Source organism: Cupressus sempervirens, chromosome 11 (genome assembly GCF_028749045.1).
Source record: "Cupressus sempervirens isolate cs-2001-9-10 chromosome 11, ASM2874904v1, whole genome shotgun sequence".
In the NCBI taxonomy this organism is placed as follows: Eukaryota; Viridiplantae; Streptophyta; class Pinopsida; order Cupressales; family Cupressaceae; genus Cupressus; species Cupressus sempervirens.
Genome location: NC_143128.1, coordinates 647,100,598 through 647,124,403, shown reverse-complemented (window position 1 = coordinate 647,124,403; position 23,806 = coordinate 647,100,598). Strand labels below are relative to the sequence as shown.

Genomic DNA, 23,806 nt, shown 5'->3' with positions numbered 1-23,806 from the left:
ACCAAATTTTGATTCAATTGGAAAATTATAAGGTACATAACTCATACTTATTTGGATTTGTGATGCCCTCATTGTTAACCTAAGAACAAGATAGAAATGAAACATATATGTGGTCAAGGGGTGGCAAACATTGAGCACCTCAAGATACTAAATAGAAATTAGCAAATTGTACATAGTAGTTAGAAGTTCAAGAAGTTAATTTGTATGCTCTTTCAATAAATTCAATAGAATCAAGGTCTTATCAAGGAAAATCATGAAGTCTTATATATATGATGATTCTCCTATCTAGCTTCAAGTAAGTGCACAAGAGAATTGAGATCAAGTGATGTGAGCTAGGGTTGAAGATATCAAGTACCTTTGTCAGCATAGAAGCAAAGTGTGATCCAAACATTAAGCTCACATGTTATCAAGTATAAAAATCATTTAGATGCCTGACACCCACCTTATTAGTATGTGAATCATGACTTTAGTAATAAATGATAATTCCATAATCGATCATGTCTTTAAGATGACATTCGTTATCGATCATTCATCAAGAAAACATAAAGTATGATTCCTGATGAAGATATGGTTGTCAAATCATAGCATCCATGCATTGATCATGTATGACCACAAATCCTTATCATTAATCATACAAATAATAAAGTTATCAAGCAACATGATAAGACAAGTAGCATGATCATCCAATAATTATTATCACTAAGGAGATAACCAAACAGAGCATCAATTACCAAACCAATCTGCAATAAATGGTAATGTTAACCATGAAATGTTAGTTAACAAGCATGTCAAGATTATCACCTTATGTATTGCTCAAATGATCATCATAATCACCCATCAATTATAACCATTACAAGAGGTATTGATTAGGAAGATTGAACATCAAAGGACAAATTTTGTCACACCATTCAAGTGTTCCCATGTTCACATCAAACAACATAATGCAACCATAGTTGTGTGTGTGTGTGTCTGTGTGTACATATGTATGTAGTTTCCTATTAGCAAATAGACAGTTGCATTATCAACAATCAACATGATATTGTCTTTATCACCACCTATGGAAGATTAATCAAATAATGACAAGTGAAGTGAACAAACTAATCAGTAGCAATTATTCAACTATGCAAAGACAGTGATTAACCATTAAATACCTATTTTTTAAAAAGAAAGGTGCTATCCCAACCTATGGGTGCAAGTATCCAATAACAATGAGATCTATTATAAGAATCAATCCCATTCTCAAAGACATCATTGAGTATTTCTTATCATCTATTTATCCTTATTGGATTGCTCAAGGGAGTACTTTCCTTTCAAAAATCAGTTTGCAAATACTGAAGGAAAGTAATCATGAAGAGCCCACTATCTTATATATTTTCAAAGACAAGGTAGACATAGCAATATCATTACTATAAGAAAAATTGATGACAATTGCATACGTATAAGGTACAGATCAGAATTAGCAATATCATCTCTATAAGTGATGTTGGAGACAAGTACAGATAAGAAACAACTATATCAACGCTATAAGTGATATTGAGATATTTGTGTACTTATAAGATAGATTAGGAACAGCAAGATACATCATTGATATAAGTGATAAAAGTAGACTTCAGCATATTAGTGCAATATCAAATCCGATTATTAGCACATTGAGAAGACTTGTAGTATATCTAATATTGATATATTAGAAACAAATAGCAGCAATTGGAAGGAGACTTCACACCATTCATATTGTTATAATAGAAGTGCAAATCTTATATATAGTAGAGATCATCTTGGCATAAATCTTATCAATATATCTGAGATATTTGTCATACACTATTTTATTAATAAGTAATATATCTTATAGCATCATATTATAAGCAGTATCAATTGTAAATCATAATATATCATTCTTATATTAATTGGTATGAATTACCATCATTACAAGTCTTGTAAAGGATTTTTAGAGTCTTCTTGGAAGGAAATTTCTAACCGATTTTTGTGAGTTAATTGTCCCTAATTCCTAAGAATTAATCTAAGGGGATATTACAATATTGATGTCCTTGTCACTAGGTTGTCACTCAATCATCGGGTAAAAGATGTAAATTTAATCCATTGGTTGGTGGTCATATATTTAATCTAAGATTGGTGTATCCTATTGGTTGTTGTTTGGTTATCATAAGTGATTAATTATTATTATGAAGTTGATTGTTCGGTGATATTTCCCATCTTGGGTTTTCACATAAGTTTATTGTTCTTGTGTACTTGCGAAAGATTTCATATTGTGTATTTGTTATAATTTATGAATAATAGCTATATTAAAGTTAAATTAAGTTTAAAATTGCATATATTGTTTCATCCCCTATCTCCCTTATAGTTGGTATCAGTGTAAGTTCCTTTGAAAAGGTTTAGCATCTTAAGTTAGATCTGTGATAGCATGGGAATTTCTTATTTGGTGATGTTGATTACCCATTCACCAACATGCTCTTGTGCTAGATATGGCGGGTAGCTAAAATATTCCATGAGTTGGTAGAATCAAGAACATTTGGAGGTGTATGGGATGGTAATCTCATGTTTGTTTTTAATCTAATTTTACTCCTTGCCCATGGAAACTCTTCCACTCTTCTTTCCTTGACCAATCTCAAGGACACTATATATAATATCTTTGTGTGCTTTTTGTCTATATATATGGTAGGGGAATGTGTTTGAATAATTTTGTTTAGTATAAAAATGTTTATGCATCCATTACCCTATGTTAAGGGGAAGACTTTTGGTGAATCCACAAAGAGGAGATAAGTAGGCATTGCCTTGTCATTGTTAGGGAAGGGTTAATTTCCTTATAGTATGAAGTGTCCATTTCTTGCAAGAAAGAAGAAGTTTAATTCTCATACATCTATATGCACCATTCTAGTGTGGTAGGAAAACTCTTTTCTTTTGTTATGGTTTCCTGATTCCTTTTTTGATATTTGACTCTGCTTTGTGTATGAGCAAGTGCACGAGAGCTTGCAAAAAAAATCACTTGGATAAGTTTGAGAATTTTTTATTTTTGTTTTGTATTTCAATACCATATTGTTGAGCGGTTGGTTTTTCTTGAGCCAATACATTGGCAACTTGCTCCATCCTAACTTTAGTCATATCTATTGTAAGCCAAAATATCTTGATCAAGTCTTCCCTCTGTTGTTGTTGAGGTAGAAACTCAACCTATAGATCACTGACTCTTTTCCTATACACACCATTCAAATCCTTGATAATTTTTTAGGTTTTATCGATATCACTAAGATCATTCTTGATCTACTCACATTGTATTTGAAAATTGGCTACTACATGGCATGCCACTATAGACAATATTTGTAGAAGATATTAATTTCCTCCATACATGTTTCGATCTTGCCAATAGCAAGGGACCATACCTATAATACAATGTTATACTTCTTATCCATTTCCTTCTCAACATGAACTAATAATAAATATCATATTGTAACAACTATTTCTCAATATCTAAAACCAAATCACTAGACTACACTCCACAAATATGAGTTACCACCACATCATTGTCAATCATATGATCAACAACCAATAACAAGGGGTTAGGGGGGTATTTTATATTTCTTCTTATTTTGACCATGAAATGTTTGTAATTATTATGACACTCCACAAGGTTCCATTTTTTAGTGATATCCCAATCTAAGGACTTGAGAGGACAACCATTACTAAAAGGATGCAAAATCATCATATTTTCCTTGATTTTATGGATAAGGGCCTAAAAGACACTATTGACATCTTTCTATATTTCAAAATCATATTGTTTCTCTCTTTCCAAATAGACCAACTACCAATCCAACTCAAAACAAATAAAATAAACTATTCATAATGATGTAAAAAGAAACTTAGGGAAAACTCTTAATAATTTACCTATGTAAATATTGTTAAAATATTGCAATAACTGCTAATTATAGCAGCAATAAACAAACCTCCTACAATTTGCAGAGTTAAAATTTTGTATTTTGGAATCCACATGACTCAAATTTTAATTAATGAATATGATATAAGATTGTAGGAAAGAACATTATATAAGAAAAGAAAAATACCACAAGGAATGTCTTGATGTCTTTCCCCACTGCAACATCTTGTAGAAAGCTTAAGAACCAATTAATTTCATTTCTGATAGTAACAACAACATCAATAAAGATATTCTCCGAAATAGAAATCTGGGGAACACTTGGAGCAGACCTAAAAAGAAATAAATATGAAGCTTAAATATTTTTTAAAGCACAAAACCCATTAAATATAGACTACGTTGTGATCCACTACATTGAAAAATTAGCCTAACCTATAATACAATATGAAAACAAGTCTAACCTGTTAAAATAAATTGCAGCATTCGACCAAAGAAATAAGATCATCATACAAAACACAAGGCCAATGAAAATCAACATCAACAAGTGGTACTCTAGCCACTCTAAAAGCATCCATATGAATGTGGCACTAGCAAGAATGCTCAAAGAAATTCCCTTGTTCTCCACAATAAGACATTGACAGTTGTATACAAAACCAAACATTGAGAAAAAATAGCTTAATGAAAATTTTAGTTTTATTGTTTGGGACAACAAATGCACCTACCCCTGCCCCTGCCCCTATTTCAAAGGAGCAATTTTTTACAACTATATGACAACCCTTATTTTTCATTATTGTAAAGAAAATTTTAGTATAAAGTTCTTAGGTATCTAAATATTTACAATCTATAGAAAAATAATGAAATTCCAAAGATCTAGATTAACTTGGGTGCTTTGTTTCTAAATTGCAAAATAATAAAACTTTCGTCTATAAAAACACATCATTTCTCAAAATGCTAACAATAGGGCTTCAGTAAAAGATTTCTTCTTACATTTGCCTCCACCAAGCAAATGATGAATGGGTTTCTGACATCCAAAAAAGTCAATTAAATGACTCATAAACTAATGAATTTTTACTCCTTTTGAATAATGTCTCTGAGCTTTGATTGGGAATGCTCCTCCCAAACAAATGACTTACCAGAGAAATGAGCTTTCTTTGCCAAGTTTATATAAAAAAGTTCTGAAAATAGTTGGAACATTCACAGTCACAAACTCGCATGCTTTCACATTGAATAAGCCTTCATTAATATCCTCCAGCTTTGAGATCTTTATTGGGATGTACCAAAATGGGACTTCCAAAGATTTTGCAAACTCTATAAGTCTTTTTTCGTTGTCTTCTAGGTTATCAGTATTCACACCAACGATTGTGATCTTGAGATGCTTAACTGTAGAAGAAGAAGATCTCACAGAGAGGGGTTGAATCAACATCATCCATTAACACCCAATTCAAATTCCCAAATTAATCACATGAATTTGCTTCCCATGCTTCACGGCATCAATGATACCTTGGATAGTCGTAAATTGTATCACTTTGAAAAAGGGAAGTACAGTAGTATAGAGAATGGTAAGTAAAGAATAGAACTTGGCTTTTGTGTTATCACTGCGTCAGTTCTCGATGAAATCATTCTTATAGTTATTGGTGAAATAAGGGTTTTTTTCTTTCACCTCATTATCTTTTGTGTTATCCCTCCTCCCGTGCCCACAAGATCGTAGTGAAAATCCCTCCTCCCACACACTTTTCTCTTTTTTTTTTGGTTTATAATCCATGTTGGTCAAAGTTTTGATCTAACAAAGTCATGTTGGTCAAATTTTTTACCAACTCAAGATCTTAACAAAAAAAATTAAAATCAAATCGAAAATGGCATAAGGTTAAAAATTAAGGTCGAATATTAACACCAAATCTACTAGTGTTGAGTCTCTAGATCATAAATTCACATAAATATATTCTTTAAGGTATTATCATTTAAGGGAAGGGAATATTGTATGCATCATCAAGTGGAGTGAGTCAATCTACAAGAGGTTCACCTTGGAATGGACGAACATGAAGATCTCAAAATTAGCTCAAATTATGGTCCAAATTGTGCAAGGACACTCAATGCGGATGAATTTTGGGTAGATATCATAGAAGAGAAATGAATTGATGCTTTCACAAATTAATCTTCTCATGTGATCATATTCTTGTCTCCCCAAATTAATCGATTCCACTCTAATAAGGCAAGAGATTAAGCCATCTATAATGTGTGATGATTCCTTTTGCCCATGACTTATAATTAAGCTCAATCAAATTTATAATAACGAGATGTTTTGTGAAAGATTCAACTAAAAGCTTAGTATTACAATGATCATAAATGACCAAAGAATACCTAGATCTAGAAGTGATGTTAATTGTGTCTCCTTTTAAAACATCCAGTGGTGTTACAATCAAAACAATTACGATCAAAAGGGGTTCAACCATAAAACTTTTTTTGAACCTGTGTGGCACTAGGTAGCACGCACATGGCCATGAGGGTCCATTTGTAACCCTTTAGGTCAAAACCTTTGGGTTGGAAGGAGTCCAGCCAAACCTTCTTAATCTATATATATGTGAATGAGCCCTTAGCGACTCATTTTCACTCCAACTATTTAGAGAGGGTAATTGAGGCTTTCAGTTGGATAGGTACACCAATTATTATTTTTTAGTTTTTTTTAGTTGGTATATGTTTATATATTATTTTTATCATAATTTAGCTTAGTTACTATTAAAATTAATTAATATGTTTTGTAATGTGATTTTTTTAATTAAATGGTATATAGTTAATTTACTGACATAAATAAAATGTACTTAATGTAGATTAAACATAGATTAACTCTAGTTAACTGTAGTTTAAACATAATTAACCTAGTAAACCTACTCTAAAATAGAACTTAAGGTAGCTTTAGCCATACTTCAAATGTAGAACTAACACATTTATAGAATAAAGTTAGCTATGTATATTTATGTTTTATTCATGAGTTGTACATATAAATGCATTATTGAATTATAAATTTATCATTCATTTTTCTCATGTTTACATTAAATATACATGTAAATGGTATAAATTTAGATGTTTATATAACATGTAAAATGATACCAGAAATACTTGATCATGTTTAAAATATTAAAAATTTATTATTTGGATTTAATGTTAGTTAACCTAGTCAAACATCAGGTAGAACTAACCTCGTCAAAATAACTTAAAAACTAGTTGACAAGTACTTGTTTGAAAAATTGAATTTAACCTAGAGTTAAGTTTCATCTATTTAAAACATAGAAAAATCAAATCCTAATTAAACCTAGTTGTTCAAACTTAGAACTAAGAACTAGCCTAGTTAAAATATATAACTGAATCTAGAGTTAACTTAGTTGTTCAAATCTAGTTAAACCTAGCTAAGTTACATCTACTTCAAACCTAGAAAACTTGAAACCTAGTTAACTTAGTTCTATTAACTTAGTTTTTTGCCACATGTTTCTTGAAAATAGATGATATGATATATGTATGAGTTGTATATATATATATTTCATTTGCAGTAAGGTCTGATTAAATAATGTAATGTTACATAGATCAACATTATCTAGTTAGGATACACAGTACTTATTTTTTGATACCATTGTTAGACTATCTTATGCGATCAAGGTCCTTGGTTCTACCATTCTAACGTCCACCACCCTCCCTAATCTAGATAAGGTGACTAGTACTAGAGATGAATTGCTTCGTGTGATTCAAATAGTTGAATCATACAAGCCATATGATAGTATTAGTAGTGACACGTACAATACGCTTCTCCTTCTTACAGTGTCACTAGTGTTGTGAAGTATAGACAGATTGATACTAAGGTCTATGTTTCTATGGTGAAGACCATGTTTCCATATAATATAGACAAAGCTAGGGTTAGAGGTTACATGGAAACCATGTGCATGGATAATCTTGTTACACCATTTATATATCCTCATTGGTTGGCCTCTCATCATAGATGGCTACAAAAGGATGAGGTTCCACTCTATATCTGAAAATAATTATTTTCAGAATTTCATTTTCATGATGATGTACACTGTATGAATTTTCTAGGTTATGTTGGGTAGGGATGGACAAATTATCAGATAGATTTTGGCATGTACATACCCTTGCACCCACTAATTAGTGAGCAAAGGTGGGTTCAAACCTTTTGGTTATGCTAAAAGGTATGGAGTTGCTTGTTGTGTAAACTATTCCAGATGATACAATTAGGACTCTGATGTATTCTATTATTGTCACTATTTCTATATAGGTGCAGGAGATATTGACTGATCAATGTGGGAGATATGTGTTGTCCTCTCACACTACCATTCCAACAACAACATAGGTTGCATCCTCTAGTGATGATGCATATGAGACAAAAGGCATACCTTCTCCACCATTGGTTGTCAATTTATCATATGTGGATTCATTGTGTCATATGTTGTCAACATGTTTATCTAGTGGTCTTCTTGGTGCATATAAGGGCTTATTGGTAGTCACTAGGATTACTCTTAGTGACATTTCCAAACACATCATCCACATTCTCTCATGCACATCAGGGTCACAGGGTCTATAGAGACAAGAGGATGTTCCTACACAACTACTCAACAGATCGTAGTTGATGAGGATATTCCAACACCTACTCCTACTCAAGCCCCCACAACACTTTATGCACACACCCCCCCCCCCCCCCCCCCACTACTAAGGCCCCCAGAGCACATCGTTCATTCACCAATTTTCTTATAGATGAGATGTTTGGTCCAAGTGCTTTACCATTGCATGATTCAGACATGAGTGAGATCGGTAGAGCATTACATACGGTTACAATAAATATATGTCTAAATATAAATTTAGTTTTTATTTAAAAAACTTGTACTTGAGTTTAATTTTACCTATGTACATATTTAATTCAATATAACTTATGTATAAATACATACATGTATTGCAGTCTGTGTGATAGTATCTTATGTTTCAAAGACTTGAAGGCACCTAGCAATCATGGGTAGCTTGTGTGTGTGTGTGTGTGTGTGTGTGTGTGTGTGTGTGTGTGTGTGTGTGTGTGTATATCTATATGTATATGTGTATATATACATATATATATACATATATGTATATGTATATGTATATATACATATAGATATAGATACATATATATATATGTATGTATGTATGAAAGAAAGATGTACACGTGTGTAATTTTAAAGATCTATCTAAATATTTTTTAATTTCACACATCTTTAAAATTACACACGTGTACATCTTTCTTTCATATATACATATATATATATATATACATGTATATACATGTATATGTATATGTGTGTGTGTATATATATATATATATATATACACACACACATACATATAGATATATATACATACATACATACATACATACATACATACATACATATATATATATATATATATATGTATATGTATATACATGTATATGTATGTATATACATGTATATGTATGTATATACATGTATATGTATGTATATACATGTATATGTATATATATACATATACATATAGATACACACACACACACACACACACACACACACACACACACACAGATATGTGTGTGTGTGTGTGTGTGTGTGTGTGTATGTGTGTGTGTGTGTGTGTGTATCTATATGTATATGTGTATATATATATATATACATATACATATACATGTATATATATGTATGTATGTATGTATGAAAGAAAGATGTACACATGTGTAATTTTAAAGATCTATCTAAATATATTTTAATTTCACACATGTATATATTTATTTTATTTGACTAGAGATTGGACGAATGGCATAGACCACCACCGGGTCATGGATCGGGAGGGGGCCTAGTTAATACATATACATGTAGTGCATGTGTTATTTTAGATCTATACATGTACGCATTATTTTAGATATACATGTTTATTTCATAGATTTTTACAAGTTATTCTTGATATATTTCATATCTACATGTTATTCTGGAGACATTTCATTATAAACATGTGCATGTTATTTCATACATTTTATTATACATGTTATTTTGTATACATTTCATATATCTACATGTTGTTCTAGAGATATTTCATTATATACATGTATATGTTATTTCATACATTTCATTATACATGTTTTTTTTTAAACATATTTCATATATCTATATGTTATTCTAGAGACATTTCATATATCTATTTCATTATGTTCATGTTTATATATATTCATGTTATACATGAGCACATGTCCATGTTATGAATGTTCATACTTTCATTAAAGTGTTTACATAAAAGCATAAATAAAAATATATGTATATAATCTAACATATAAAAATTGCATAAAAATATGAACTTATTCTCACTAATTTAGGTAATCTACTTCACTTATGTATATATATTAAGGGGATGTTGAAATGAGGTTTTCTTTAAGGGGCCCCTTAAGACAAATGTTTCAATTATAATAATAATCCTCTTTTTAACTAATAAATAATCTAACTAGTGTCATATTAAAGTGAATTCTTAAGGGGAGGTCATGTAAGTAATCTAACTAATCTCTTAATGTGAGGTCATGTAAGTATTCTAACTAATTTCATAAGATGGCATCTTAAGAGGATTTCTTAAGGAGATGTTTTAATCTAGAAGGTCTTGAGGGGGTCCATTAGGGGGATGATTTAATCTAACCATAAAAACGATGTCTTGAGGGGAGGTCTCAAGAGGATATCTTAAAAGGGTGTTTTAATCTAGGAGGTCTTAAGGAGATTCATTAGGGGGGTATTTTAATCCAACTAATACCATAAAAGGATGTCTTAAGTGGGTGTTTTGATCAGGAGGCCTTAAGGGGTTACATTAGGAGGGTGTTATAATTTAACTAATGGCATAAAAGGATGTCCTAAGGGGAGGTCTTAAGAGGATGTTTTAAGAGGAGGCCTTAAGGAGGGGCATTATATTCCTAAAGTGCTTTAAAGTTGTGATGTTGAAATCAGATGTCAAAAGGAGATGTCTTAAGGGGACATACATAAAAGAATCAATAACTATATATTAAAACCATTGAACCATCAAAGTATAAATAACAACACACATAAAATCATATATAATTTACCAAGCATGCATAACCATAAATCAAAGAATACATGTAACAAGATATACATAAGACATATCCAAGATCCAATACATTAAATAAGAGTTCAAACTGTAGAGTTCAAAAATGAAATTGAGAGCTATGAAAAAGTAAGTTTGGCTTAGAGCTACTAAAAGATATAGTCGAGATTTTCATGCCCAAAATACGAGGGCAAAAACACACAAATCTTTTTTTTTTTTAAACAATAATTAAAATTCATTAAGTAGATATGTTTGCGATCACAGTTTAAGTAAAAAGGTTCTCTACAATGTTAAATTAATACTCTCCTTATTAAGTTGATATCGACAAAAGTTATGATATTACATTAACTTATAAAGATATGCAAAAATTACTTAAATAACAATGTACATGAATACGGGTTTAGAATTAATTTAGAAATATCTAATCAAGATCAACTATAAATCTCTTAGATACTTATCGATTGACAATCTAACCGAGGTTGAAAGGTCACTTTTTAAAAAATTAACTAAATTTAAAAATGAATATATATATCTAAAAATTATTAACTTTAAACATTTCAACTATCTTATCATTATAATTAACTATCTAAAACTTACTAATTTTAAGATTAATTAACTAACTAAATTTTAACTAAAAGATAACTTTATTAATTTAAACTAACATTACATAAATTAACATAATCTAAACTTAATTAAATCTAAGCTAATTATCTTTAAACAATTAACAAAATTTATAACTAATTTAAAACTTTTATTAAAAAAACTGAGACTCAACTATACTAAACTAACCTCAAAAACTACTAACATCTAACCTACTAATAACAACTTATCAACTAATATTATTAACAATAATCAAAACGAAATAAATTTTATAAACTAAACTAACATATTAACTAAACCAAACATCTAACCTACACTAACCATATCTATACTAACTAAAATAAACTAAAACTAATATAAATCCCAAACCCCACGTCATCTCTTACCTTTCCCAAAACTCAAGTTTGGTTAATACTAAAGCCCACCTACGTTACATATTAACCCACTTGGGAGACCTGCGCATAAAATCAAGCGCTTCCAAGATAATAAACTCGCTGCCCAAGCAAGCAAGTACTGACACAACCTGCCAATGAGGTGGCAAACGTGATAAAGAAAGGCAGGTAAGAAAGAAATGCAAAACAACTCCAACCCAAAATAAAGGAAAAAAACTTCAGCGCTGAATAATGAGGATCAATTCCTTTCCCCAACCTCAGCATGTGGTCCCAAAATGGGATAAATTCGCAGGCCAAGGACACGGTAAAAACAATAAAAAGCATTACTCCTTGTTTTGACATCGCACATGGTCCGAGGAGTAAAAAGGAAAACGCAATGGTTAACAAAAAGGTGAGATGGGATTGGTGAACTGCCACAAATAAATGCTTGTTTCTCCACAAATCTGCCTTGCAAGAGTATAAGAGAATTAGTCAGACATGTCAACTCAAGGAACTCGCCTAGGAAGAAGAAAAGAGGCAGTGAAGATTAATTGCAATAAAGTTTTTTAGTTGAGACAAATATATTAGAATATGGTAGGAATTCTTCTTCTTCTTTTATTCATAGAGGTTGTTTCATCCTTTTTTTTTTAAATAGATTTATCTATTAATTTGATATTGAAAATGAGCTTACTAATTTATTTATGTTTTTTAACAAGGAATAATAGGGGGAATCTTTTAAAGATTCTTTGTCTCAAGGGGAGAATTTAAATTACTCCCCATACAAAAACCAGAGAGTTTTTGCTCTCTTGGCACTTTTTTTTTTGTCTTATTTTTTTTCTAAGTATAAATTTTCCAATTGATTTAATCACCAAGGGGGGGAATTTTTTTTGAAAAGCAAGTCAAAGGATTGATGCAACAAAATATACCAAGGATATGAATCATTTGATTTATTCAATAATACAAGAATGGTTGATTTGATAATCATGATAGCTTCCTCTACATTCATAATATGATTTCCTTATTATTATTATTTTTTGATGGATTTAAACATAGATTTAATCCTTGTGACACATTCATACAAGATTCATTGATATCTCAAACAACTTAAATTGAATCGTCAACTCTAATCATTTTCTTTTCTCAACATAATTTTAATATTTAACATATAAGGAACTTGAAAATTTGCTCAATTAAACCATCATTAAATCATCTTATTCCTAATGTGCATCCATCAAATTTGAAATTATGATTAAATCACAAGATAAACAATTATACTCAACACCAATTTTATTGGCAAACCTGATTCAAAGGCTCAGTTGGGAAAGAACCAGGAAGAAAACCCGGCATCGTTGCCATTACAACATAGTTTGAATTACAAATTCATAGGATATCAATCCCAATTACAACAACTTAAATGAATTTTCTTCATGACCCTCATCAAGGGATTCATAACGATTTCTGCAACACATTCAAGAACCATGGATGGAACAAAATTTTGATCAGGTGACAACAAAGCATAACCAAGAGACAATCAAACATGCATATTCATACATGGTTTTCACAATGAATCAACACTAGGGAAAGGTGGATTCTTCCAACCAGGAGAAGTCAAGCACAACACCAAAAGATGCCCAATCGGGGCTATAAACCAAGAACTTCCGTTCTTCCATTTCAACATACCATAATCATACAAGGTTTGTGCTGACAGGTAGGGGCCCATAACACCCTACCCTTTCTCCCTCTTCTCATCCTAAGAAGAGACTCTACACTGGTTGGAGTCCGACTAAACAGACCTTTCCCAAAATTGGTCACTTCTGCCCTCTCCAAGGGTGAGTAATACCAAAACACCCATGCAAGAAAAATCTCAGAATTGCAACCATAAAACATGAAAGGAAATCATCCAAAAAAACATGGTTTTCAAAGCATCCCAACATACCCACAAACATACAAACATTCAAACAACAACAAGGTAGTATAAGCATGAAACAAGAATGAAATCTGAACAAGGGACATGAGAATTCCAACCTTTACAAAGAGGTAATGGCAATGAACAAGTTTGAGTAGAGTTTCCTTCTCCTTCCTTCAACCTTCAAGAACTCCTCTCTAAATGTGGAGATTGGGTAACCACCTCAACTAGTCCAATGAAGGCCTCTAAGTAAGCCTCCAACTCAACCACCCAAAAGGAGCAATAACTACTTCCACCCACTAGCAATTCTAGAAACTCCTAACTCAACCTACACTATGGTTAAACCCTAAGTGGAGATGAGGTGAGGTATCTCAAGATAACCATGGTCAATTTTCGCACAAAGGCAAAAAGAGACTTTTTAAGTGACCTCAAAAGTCAATAAAAGGGGCTTAGGGGTTGGAAAAGACCCCTAACCCATACCCATACCCTTTGGGTATAATAATATCATGTTTTAAGCCTAGGAAAAAGGTTTAGAGCCAAAAAAATCTAGGAATAAAATAGGACCTTCTAACTACTCTATCATTGCAGATTAAACACTAATTTGGATTAAGGGAAGACTAACCTCGATTAAGAACCCAAAAGCAAACTGACACCAACTAAACCAACTTGGGTCCAAAGGTTAAACAACTAACCCTAAACAGCACACTAAAGCACATAAACAATTTACGAGTGTCAAGCGACACTAAAAGAACATAATTACGAACATTAACATTCACTGAACAAAGAAGATACATACATATATCTCACAAAACAATACGTTACGAACAACAAGGTTTCCAAAATTAGCACAAAGAGATCAGTTCTGTTCCTCCATAGGGTTTCTCGGCTAAATATTTGCACACTCATTGCACACATTAGTAGTCCTGTAAAATCACATGTACATATATACATATCATAAATTCACATAAATTGAAACATACATCAATCAGGGTTTCTTGCATCCTACCTATATCCTTAACCATAAAGATTCTAAAGTCGATGTGTTAATCCTACATTTTACTTAATTCATCAACATATATATACATAAAGTATTAAATGACAGACATCAAATATCTGAAAATAACATCACACAACATGAAATAATATGATATGTTCAAGTATCTGATAATGTCTCGGCATCTCGAGTCGTGATTAACAAAAAGATAAAGTAACAACTAAGGCTACGAAGGGTCAGGGCGAGGCCTCACAGGGATCCTCTCCATTTTTATTATCTCTTAAAGTTTTTCATGTTTTTCAATAAGAAACCTCCAAGTTTAGTTTCCACATCTTCTTTTGAAAATGCCTTGAGTTGTAACTTTGTCACTATAACATGGTTATTGTAATGTAAAACAATTGTCTAGGCATGTATTCAATAAATTGAATACCATTTTTGTCTATCTTTATTTGTTGACAATATGTGCATTCAACGAAAATTGAACTAGTTGGATATGATTGTCCATCACCATCTACAGTTACTTTTGACAACTTGTATTTTGGTTTTGTGTATCTTAGTAGATAATAGTGTACATTTTCTACATTACCAAGTTTCCCATAGACAACAAAATATCTCCTACATACATACAAATGGAAATAATTTTTAAATTAAAAAACTAAATATATAAATTAATTTTATCCTCACTTTTCATAAATAAATAAATAAACAATCTTGAAATAACATACATATACATTTATATGCACACACTTGTAAAAACTAAATAAAAAATGTGCTCATAATCAACTGAATATATAAGACCATGAAGGTCAATGGCAATGCCAACATCTTCAAAAGGAGGTAGTTTGATTTATCTCCTTCATATCCCATTGTGAAACATATCCATTTGCAACATTTCACATTCACTCATTGGATTGTCTTCAATGTAGTTGGCACAAAAGCATGATTTTCCTCTTACTTTAACCAATGAAGATTGTAGTGTCCTATAGTCATCACTTGATGTAAACTTATGGTATTGTTGACACAAAAGCTTTCACCCTCACCCAAAGTCTTACCTAAAGGAAGCCTTGTGTAACATGGAAACAATCTCTAAAGTGTGGGACTTTGTGACTTGAGGTTGAGTCTCCAAAGAAGGTTGACTTCCTTTAGGTAAGACTTTAGGCGAGGGTGCAAGCTTTTGTGTCAACAGTTTTTGGCATGCCCGGTGGGACTAACATTTGAAGCATTATAAGTTCACTGGTGTCAAAGAAGGAAAGTTCCAATACATGCTGAAAAGATAGTGCTGCTCTAAGTATTTTCAGGCCTCCAAGAGGCTCATTTGCAAGTACTTGGTGACTCTATTCTACAATACATTTGGTTTCTAGACGAAGTTGTTGTGATTCATGCCCAAAGTTCATACCAAGGCATCTTCTAGAGGTAATTTTTAATACACTGAGCTCTCATTTTCAAACCCTAGAAGAAAGAGAAATATATTATCTCTATCACCAACTAGGAGTATAGTAGTAGCAAACACACCTGCAAGATTTTTTTCCACTCCTCCTGTTGATAGATCGCAACCTAAGTTGCCATATTTTCATTGAAATAGAGCATTATTCCATATGGAACAACTGAGAGCACATGCATTTTCCACCTTTAGTGGTGGAAGCCCTCTCCTTTTGGCTCAAAGACATGATATTCCAGTGTCAGCTCTCAAAAGTATACCTAAGTTCACTGGTGAAACTTCCACCTCTCTTGTAGAACATATTCAAGAGATTTAAAATGTCTACAATATACATGGTATTACAAAAGATGATGTTGTTGTTAGGCTTCTAGCTTCATCCTTGAAGGGAAAAGCATTACAATGGTGTAGAGGTTTGCCTCATAACTCTATTATTGATTGGGATGGGTTAGGAGCAGGGCTTTGTAAGTGTTTCGAGAACAAAAGTGATCACCTATCTCTTTTGGAACAATTAACAACTATCAAGAGAGTACCCCATGAATATATGATAGATTTCAATTACAAATTTCAAAAGACATGGGATAGAATATCTATTGCAATAAAGCCTTCCCCTGGTAATGTATTCTTGTATTACCTCAGAGCCTTTAATAGCAATATTGCTACCACTCTGCAATCTATGGGAGGGGACATTTTACCAAATGCTTATGAGATAGTCGTAAGTGTAGAAAATATCTTGATACAATTAGGGAAGTTAGCTCCAAGGCCTCCAATGCCTTTCTTTCCTGACATGCCCAATCATCAACCTACAATAGCCCCTATTTCTACTTCCTCTGTAAGTCAGTCCCTTGTTGTAGTCCCAATAGCTTCCACATCTTCTAATGGAGTTGATAAGATTGATGCCATGATGCAAACATTGATGCAGAAAATAGACAAGAAGTTGTAGTGTCAGGAGAAGAAGCTAGAGGATAGCTTCTCAGTGATACAAAAGATGAGTAACAAGGTGGTGACCCTAGAAAGGCAACAAGATCAAAACAACAAGCCTCCCCAACTTCAATATCAAGGTCCCATACATAATAGATCCCCAAACTAGAGTCATGTCCCCTACAATCAGAATGGGCCTATTGATGTTGCCCCTGCTACAAATACCAACCTAAATAGGGCTTTAGTCCCTCAAAATAATCTTTCTCAAGATCAAGACTTATGCCCTTTTTGTAACTACTCCTATGGATCTTGTATGTATCAGAGGGCAGAGTCTTACTTAGCATTAACTACATAAGAACAAGTAGTAGAGCAGCGACACAATGCTAATCAACCTACTGATGCTTCTCATCTACAACAGCAAGGTGATTTCCTTTTCATGTACCATCATCCAGGGGAGCACTATCATGTTAACCATGATGTCATAGCTCACAACACTAGAAGTAAGAGAAGAGCTATTGAGGATGCCATTCCTCCACCAATTCAAGCTTCAACTTTAGAGGTTGCTCCTCGTGTGCCAGTGAGGAATGCACAATCCAATGTTACTCCTCAACAGAGACAATATATGAGAAACAAGAAGTCTACTAAATCTCTGACTTCTCAAATTCAGTCACCTACCCATGCAGCTCTCAAGGCTTCATTCAATGTAGCTAATACTCCTTTCAATGTGGTAGATCAAATGAAAAAGACTAATGTTAATATCTCTATATGGGATGTTGTTCCTACTATACCATCACAGAAGAAGCTACTGCAATAGGAGCTAGAGGACATATAAGTGAAAGATCAACCACCTAGAGAAGAAAATGCAACTAGCCTAATGCAACCAACCAAAGAAGGAGAAACAAGTAAGAAAAGAATATCTCCTCCTTTCTATGTCTCTTTAATCATAAGAGATAAACTAGTCTATAATTGCATGATTGATTTAGGGTCTAGTAGCTCTGTAATGCCTAGGTGTGTAGCTGACCTCATGGGTATTAAATATGAGCCAATGGTTAGAGATGTGCTCCAATTAGATGATAGCTTTATCAAGAGTGTAGGAATCTTAAAAAATGTATAGATGGCATTGCATGCTTGCCCTGGTTGTACTATTACACAAGACATATCAGTAGCTGAGGTCAAACCACATTTTGCAATCTATCTTTCTAAAGACTTTACTGCACAAATAGGTGTTGATATTTCATCTGATTGATCCTATATGTTTTTTAGAATAAGGTATGGAACAAAATCTTCCATAAGAGAAGAACCTCTAGCCCTTAATCACATAGAAACCTATACCCCTAATCCCATAAACATGAATTGCACTATTTTTGAAGAAGAGTATGGAGGCATAGCACTTGAGCCTACCACTTCTTTGGAAGAGGTGCTTGACTTTCTTTTGGATGAATGGACCACTTCTTATCAGTTTGATCCAATACCAGAAGCTCTGGAGATAGGCCTTAGCACCTATTGCATATTTGAGGAAGAGGCCCTTATTCCCAATCTCATGAGAACAAAAGAAAATATAAGTGGGTTGTGGAATTTATTGTTTGATGGTTCAAGGAATAAAAATGGCTCAAGGGCGGGTGTCATGCTCATTTCCCCTGAATTGGAGAAATAGTATTTCTCTTATAGGCTCCAATTCAACTGCATTAATAATGTAGCAAAGTATGAAGCTCTGATTCGGGGACTTTAACTAACTAGCCCAAAGGAGAGGAATCAAATCTTTGAAGGTATATGGGGATAGTGAGTTGGTTGTTCGTCAAGTTAAAAATTAGAATGATACAAAGAATAACCTTCTCAGATCATACAAGAATAGGGTTTGGGATTTACTTGAAGGTTTTCAACCATTCAACATCTAGAGTGTCCCTACAAGAGAAAATAAACATGTTGACAGGCTTGTAGAAATTGGTGCTTCTTATGATATACTACAGCATGTTGATGATGAAAAGGAGCAATAGATCAAAATTTTTGTAAGGCATGATATTCTTGATAATTCCACAAATTGGTAGGTTTTTTACTTTGATGTGTGGATTGTCAATTTCTTGCAAAATGAAGTAGAGTTCTCTGCTAAAAATTAGTCTAAGCTCCAAAGTCAGTATGGGGACCAAATTTTGAACTTGAACTCCAACAGATTGCCTAAAGTTCTAGTCACCTTGGAGGGCATTTTAAACTCTAATGATCAAGCAAAGGGAAAGGGTTCAAATCTGACTACAAGCAAGGATGACCATATGCCTGCCACTGTTGCTAATGGAAGGACTCTCAAGTTGGGAAAGGTATATAATACTAAACAAGAGGTTTTCATTAAATTATGTCAAGAATTCAATGATGTTATTTCTTAGATATATGAAGACTTAAAGGGTTTTGACCCAAAATTATCTCAACACACCATAGATTTAGATGATAATTTCAAGCCTATTAAATAGAAGCAGAGGCCAATAACCCTAAGATTGAACCACTAATGAGAAAAGAATTGTCAAGGCTCATAGAGGCCAACATTATTTTCCTTATCAATCACTCCTCATGGGTGGCTAACCTTGTTCCTGTTATAAAGTAGAGTGGATAGATTAGACTATGTAGACTTAAGAGACCTTAATAGGGCTTCTCTTAAGGATCACCACCCCCCTCCCTCCATGGAACAAGTCCTATCCAAGGTTAGTGGTTCAAAAAGGTTGTCTTTCTTAGATGGTTTTTTAGGATATAATCAGGTGTTAGTACAAGAGTCTGACAGATATAAGACTACATTCACTACTAAGTGGGGAACCTATGCTTATTGTAAGATGCCTTTTGGACTAACCAATGCATGTGCCACATTTCAGAAGGCAATGGAGATGGGCTTCAAGGGTGTGTTCGAAAAATTTGTGCTAATGTATCTGGATGATATAACTATCTTTTCAAAGCATGCAATAGATCATTTTGATCATCTGAGATAGGTATTTGAAAGATGCAAAGAGTGTGGTGTGTCCCTGAACCCTAAGAAGTGTGTATTTGCTACTAACCAAGGAAAGCTCTTAGGGCATATTGTATCAAGAAATAGGTTAACAATAAATCTAGAGAGGGTAGAAGCAATCCTCGCTCTCCCACTTCCCACCCATAAGAAAGGATTGCAGAGTTTCCTTGGTAGGATCAACTTTGTAAGAAGGTTCATCCCTGATCTTGCTTCTATGATAAAGCTTGTCACAACTATGTTAAAGAAGAACCTAGTGTTCACTTGGACCAAAGAGGGAAAGGCTGGTTTTGAAGAAATCAAGCAATCAATTGCATCATCCCCTACTCTTGTCAACCCCAATTTTGACATAGATTTCATCCTCTACTCCCTTGGAGGAAAGTCAAGCATTTCAGTTGTTCTTACATAATTAAATGATAAAAATTTGGAACAACCCATTGCTTTCTTTAGTGAAGGGCTCAATGGTTGTGAGGAAAGATACAGTTATGTAGAGAAATAGGTCCTTGTTGTGAGGGCTCTCAAAAAAATTAGACATCTCTTGTCTCACAACAAAGTCCAGCTTTTAGTTCCACATGCAAGTGTAAAGGATTTCCTCATGAATAAGGATATCAATGAGAAGAGAGCTGGATGGATTACCAAAGTCATGGAATATGATATTGATATTAAGATCACCAAGTTGGTAAGAGGTAAGGGACTGTGTGAGTAGATAGCTCCATCTTTTGAGACATGTGAAGAGGTTTCCCTCTTGATCCAAAATGAGCAACTAGTGGAGAATGAAGATCAGATTGATTGGTTGCAGAACATGATTGCCTTCTTGACAGAAGGAAGATGCCCCCAAGGCCTAGACAGAGCCAAGAGGAGATAGTTCAAATTTCAAGCTATTCCCTTTGTCTTGGTGGATGGAGTATTATTCAGAAAGGGTTCTGATGGAGTCTTGCTAAGGTGTATACAAACAGGTAAGGTCAGCAGGTTGTTAAAGGAATTTCATGATGGCCCTATTGGTGGTCATTTCTTAGCCAAAGTCACTACAATGAAGATAATGAGGGTTGGATATTATTAGCCCACCCTATTTAATGACTTCCATAAGTAGGTAAGGAAGTGTGAGAAATGTGCTTTCTTTTCAGGAAAGAAAAGATTAGCTACCCTTCCCCTCCATCCCATTCAAGTTGACCAACCTTTTTCCCAATGGGGTTTTGATTTCATTGGTCCAAAAAATCCACCCTCTAGTGCTAGTCATAAAGGGATCTTGGCAGCCACAGACTATTCCACAAGATGGATTGAGGCAGTGGCTTCGAAGGATACAACATAGGCCTTAATAGTTGAATTCCTTGATGGAATTGTAACAAGATTTGGTGTTCCCTCAACTATCATATATGGTAATGCCAAATCTTTTGTTGGAGCTCACATATGTTCTTGGGCTCTAGAATACGAGATATATTTGAGCACTTCCTCAAATTATTATCTGTAAGGAAATGGCTTGGTCGAATCCTCTAACAAGAATCTCATCAGGATCATTAGGAGGACAATTGAAGACAATCGGAGGAGTTGGCATGCCAAGTTGAAGATAGCCCTTTGGGCTGATAGAATTACACCCAAGAGAGAAATTGGGAATTCACCTTTTATGCTAGTTTATGGAAGGGAAGCCGGGCTTCCTATTTCACTAGAATTCCCCTCTCTTGAGTTTTCTCATCAATTGGAGCTAGAGTAAAATGATTCTAATACAATCAAGTTAGCAAAACTGATTGAATTAGATGAAAAAAAGGCAACATGCTATGCATACACTTGAGGCTCATCAACAGCAAGTCAAAAGAATTTTTGACAGAAAGGCTATAGCTAGGATATTTAGGGAAGGAGATCTTGTTCTCAAGTGGGATACAGACAGAGCCAAGACAGGAAGGCATTCTAATTTTGATGCTATCTGGACTGGGCCTTATGTTATCATCAATTGCAAGGAGGCCAACGCTTTTCAACTATCTAGGCCCAATGGTGATGTTCTACCAATTCTAGTGAATGGAATTTACCTCAAATCCTAATTCTAAGAGAGGGTTAGGGTTTTTTGTATATATCAGAGTAGTTTTTCAAGTTTTCCAAGAAGTGTTGAGCACAGGTTATCTCTCTATAAGATAGCCAAGTTTTGAAGTTTTGTAATTGTAGAGAAGTCAGAGGAAAAGTTATGGTTTCACAATGCACAAGATCTCAGTTTTTACAACTCCATATCCCAATGGATGCTTTAGGTCACTGGTCATGTACATAGTAGGCTAGTATCCCCTCTGAGTTGCCAAAATTGTTAGCCATATTTTCCCTCCTACCAAAAATTGATTTTTGTTGACCAACAGTCATATCTATTCAAATAAGTCAAATGGAATAAAGATATATTTAAAACTTTGGCTTATCCCTTTTTTTCCTAAGTTTAAGCTTTTCATGCTTTATCCCTTTGGAGTTCTTAGTCATGACTGCAGTTTGTGACTTAACCATTTACCGAGCCACAAAGGTGTGAAGTGGATATCGTTGTGATTGGCGCAGGGTTGCGGTTTAAATTATTGATACCTAGTTAATGGTTGCGACTATGCAATCGTGGTTTGTTGATTGGCTTCATCGCAAGGTCGCAAAGGGTTAAGCTTAGCTTGAGATCAAGGCTACGACATTGCATTTTCCTTATTTCGCACATTTGCAAGGTTAAAATAGTTAACCAGGGTTTAGGTGATGATGGAGCGATTCTCTTTGGTTTGCATTGTCACATGATTTTCAGGATAACCTCATATTAAAGTTGTGGCATGGCTCCATATGGATGACTCTGATGATGTGGTAACACTGAATTGGTTAGAAGTTTTGACATGGGTGGTAAATTGGGGTTTTCCCTTGGTCGTTCGATCTCCCAAGATCAATTATTGTCGCTATGTCGCTAAGAAAAAGTGTATGATGAAAATACATAGCGAGATAGTGACAGTGTAACATGTGTCTCAGCGAGCCCAAGTGGCGAGTAAGTAGTAGCGGTTAAGTTCATAGTTCCACACGGTTGCAGGCATCTAATGTTAGTTGGATATTAAGTTGTGACGATACAATAAAGTAAGGTTTTTGTAAGAATTTGGCTTAGGCCAGAATTCACCCAAGAACTAAAGAACTCAACACAAGCACACGGTAGACCAAAATAGATAGAGTATGATCAGAATGATGATATTCATTCAATAACTGGTTGAGAGTACACTAGGAGTGCCTGAATATAAAGGCCTCAAGAGAGCTTCTAGAATGCATAGAAGTCGGCATCATTATATGTCATACAACCAAGCACATGTCCACCAGATATGGGTTATCCTCCATTAAGCACGGGATTAAGTGCAATGATGTGAGGATAAGCCTACAATGGTGTAGCACGCAAATTAGTGGTGTAGACAACATGTGCTAGATGAGGAGTGTGGATAATTGTGTTGTCATCATGACAACTCAGTGAATGATGCATACTCTTGTGTTGTAGACACCATGTGCATAATTAGAGTTGCGTAACTCAATGAGAGTACACAAACTCCTAAGTGTCTCACCTAAAATAATAATAAAATAATGCAAAATAATTAAATAATGCATTAACCTAAGTAAAACATAAGTAAGTGTAATAAGTAAATA

General features: G+C 33.7%; 1 protein-coding gene across 1 annotated transcript; it reads right to left on the bottom strand.

Moving 5' to 3' along the window:
* Nucleotides 1-3,894: 3,894 nt before the first annotated feature.
* LOC149531429 (reticulon-like protein B8) lies at nt 3,895-5,306 on the bottom strand. Its single transcript, XM_089808337.1, is given in 6 exon segments — nt 3,895-3,962; nt 4,070-4,212; nt 4,342-4,499; nt 4,845-4,913; nt 4,915-4,993; nt 5,089-5,306. Coding segments are annotated over 6 exon segments (735 nt in total).
* Between the last annotated feature and the right edge of the window lie 18,500 nt (nt 5,307-23,806).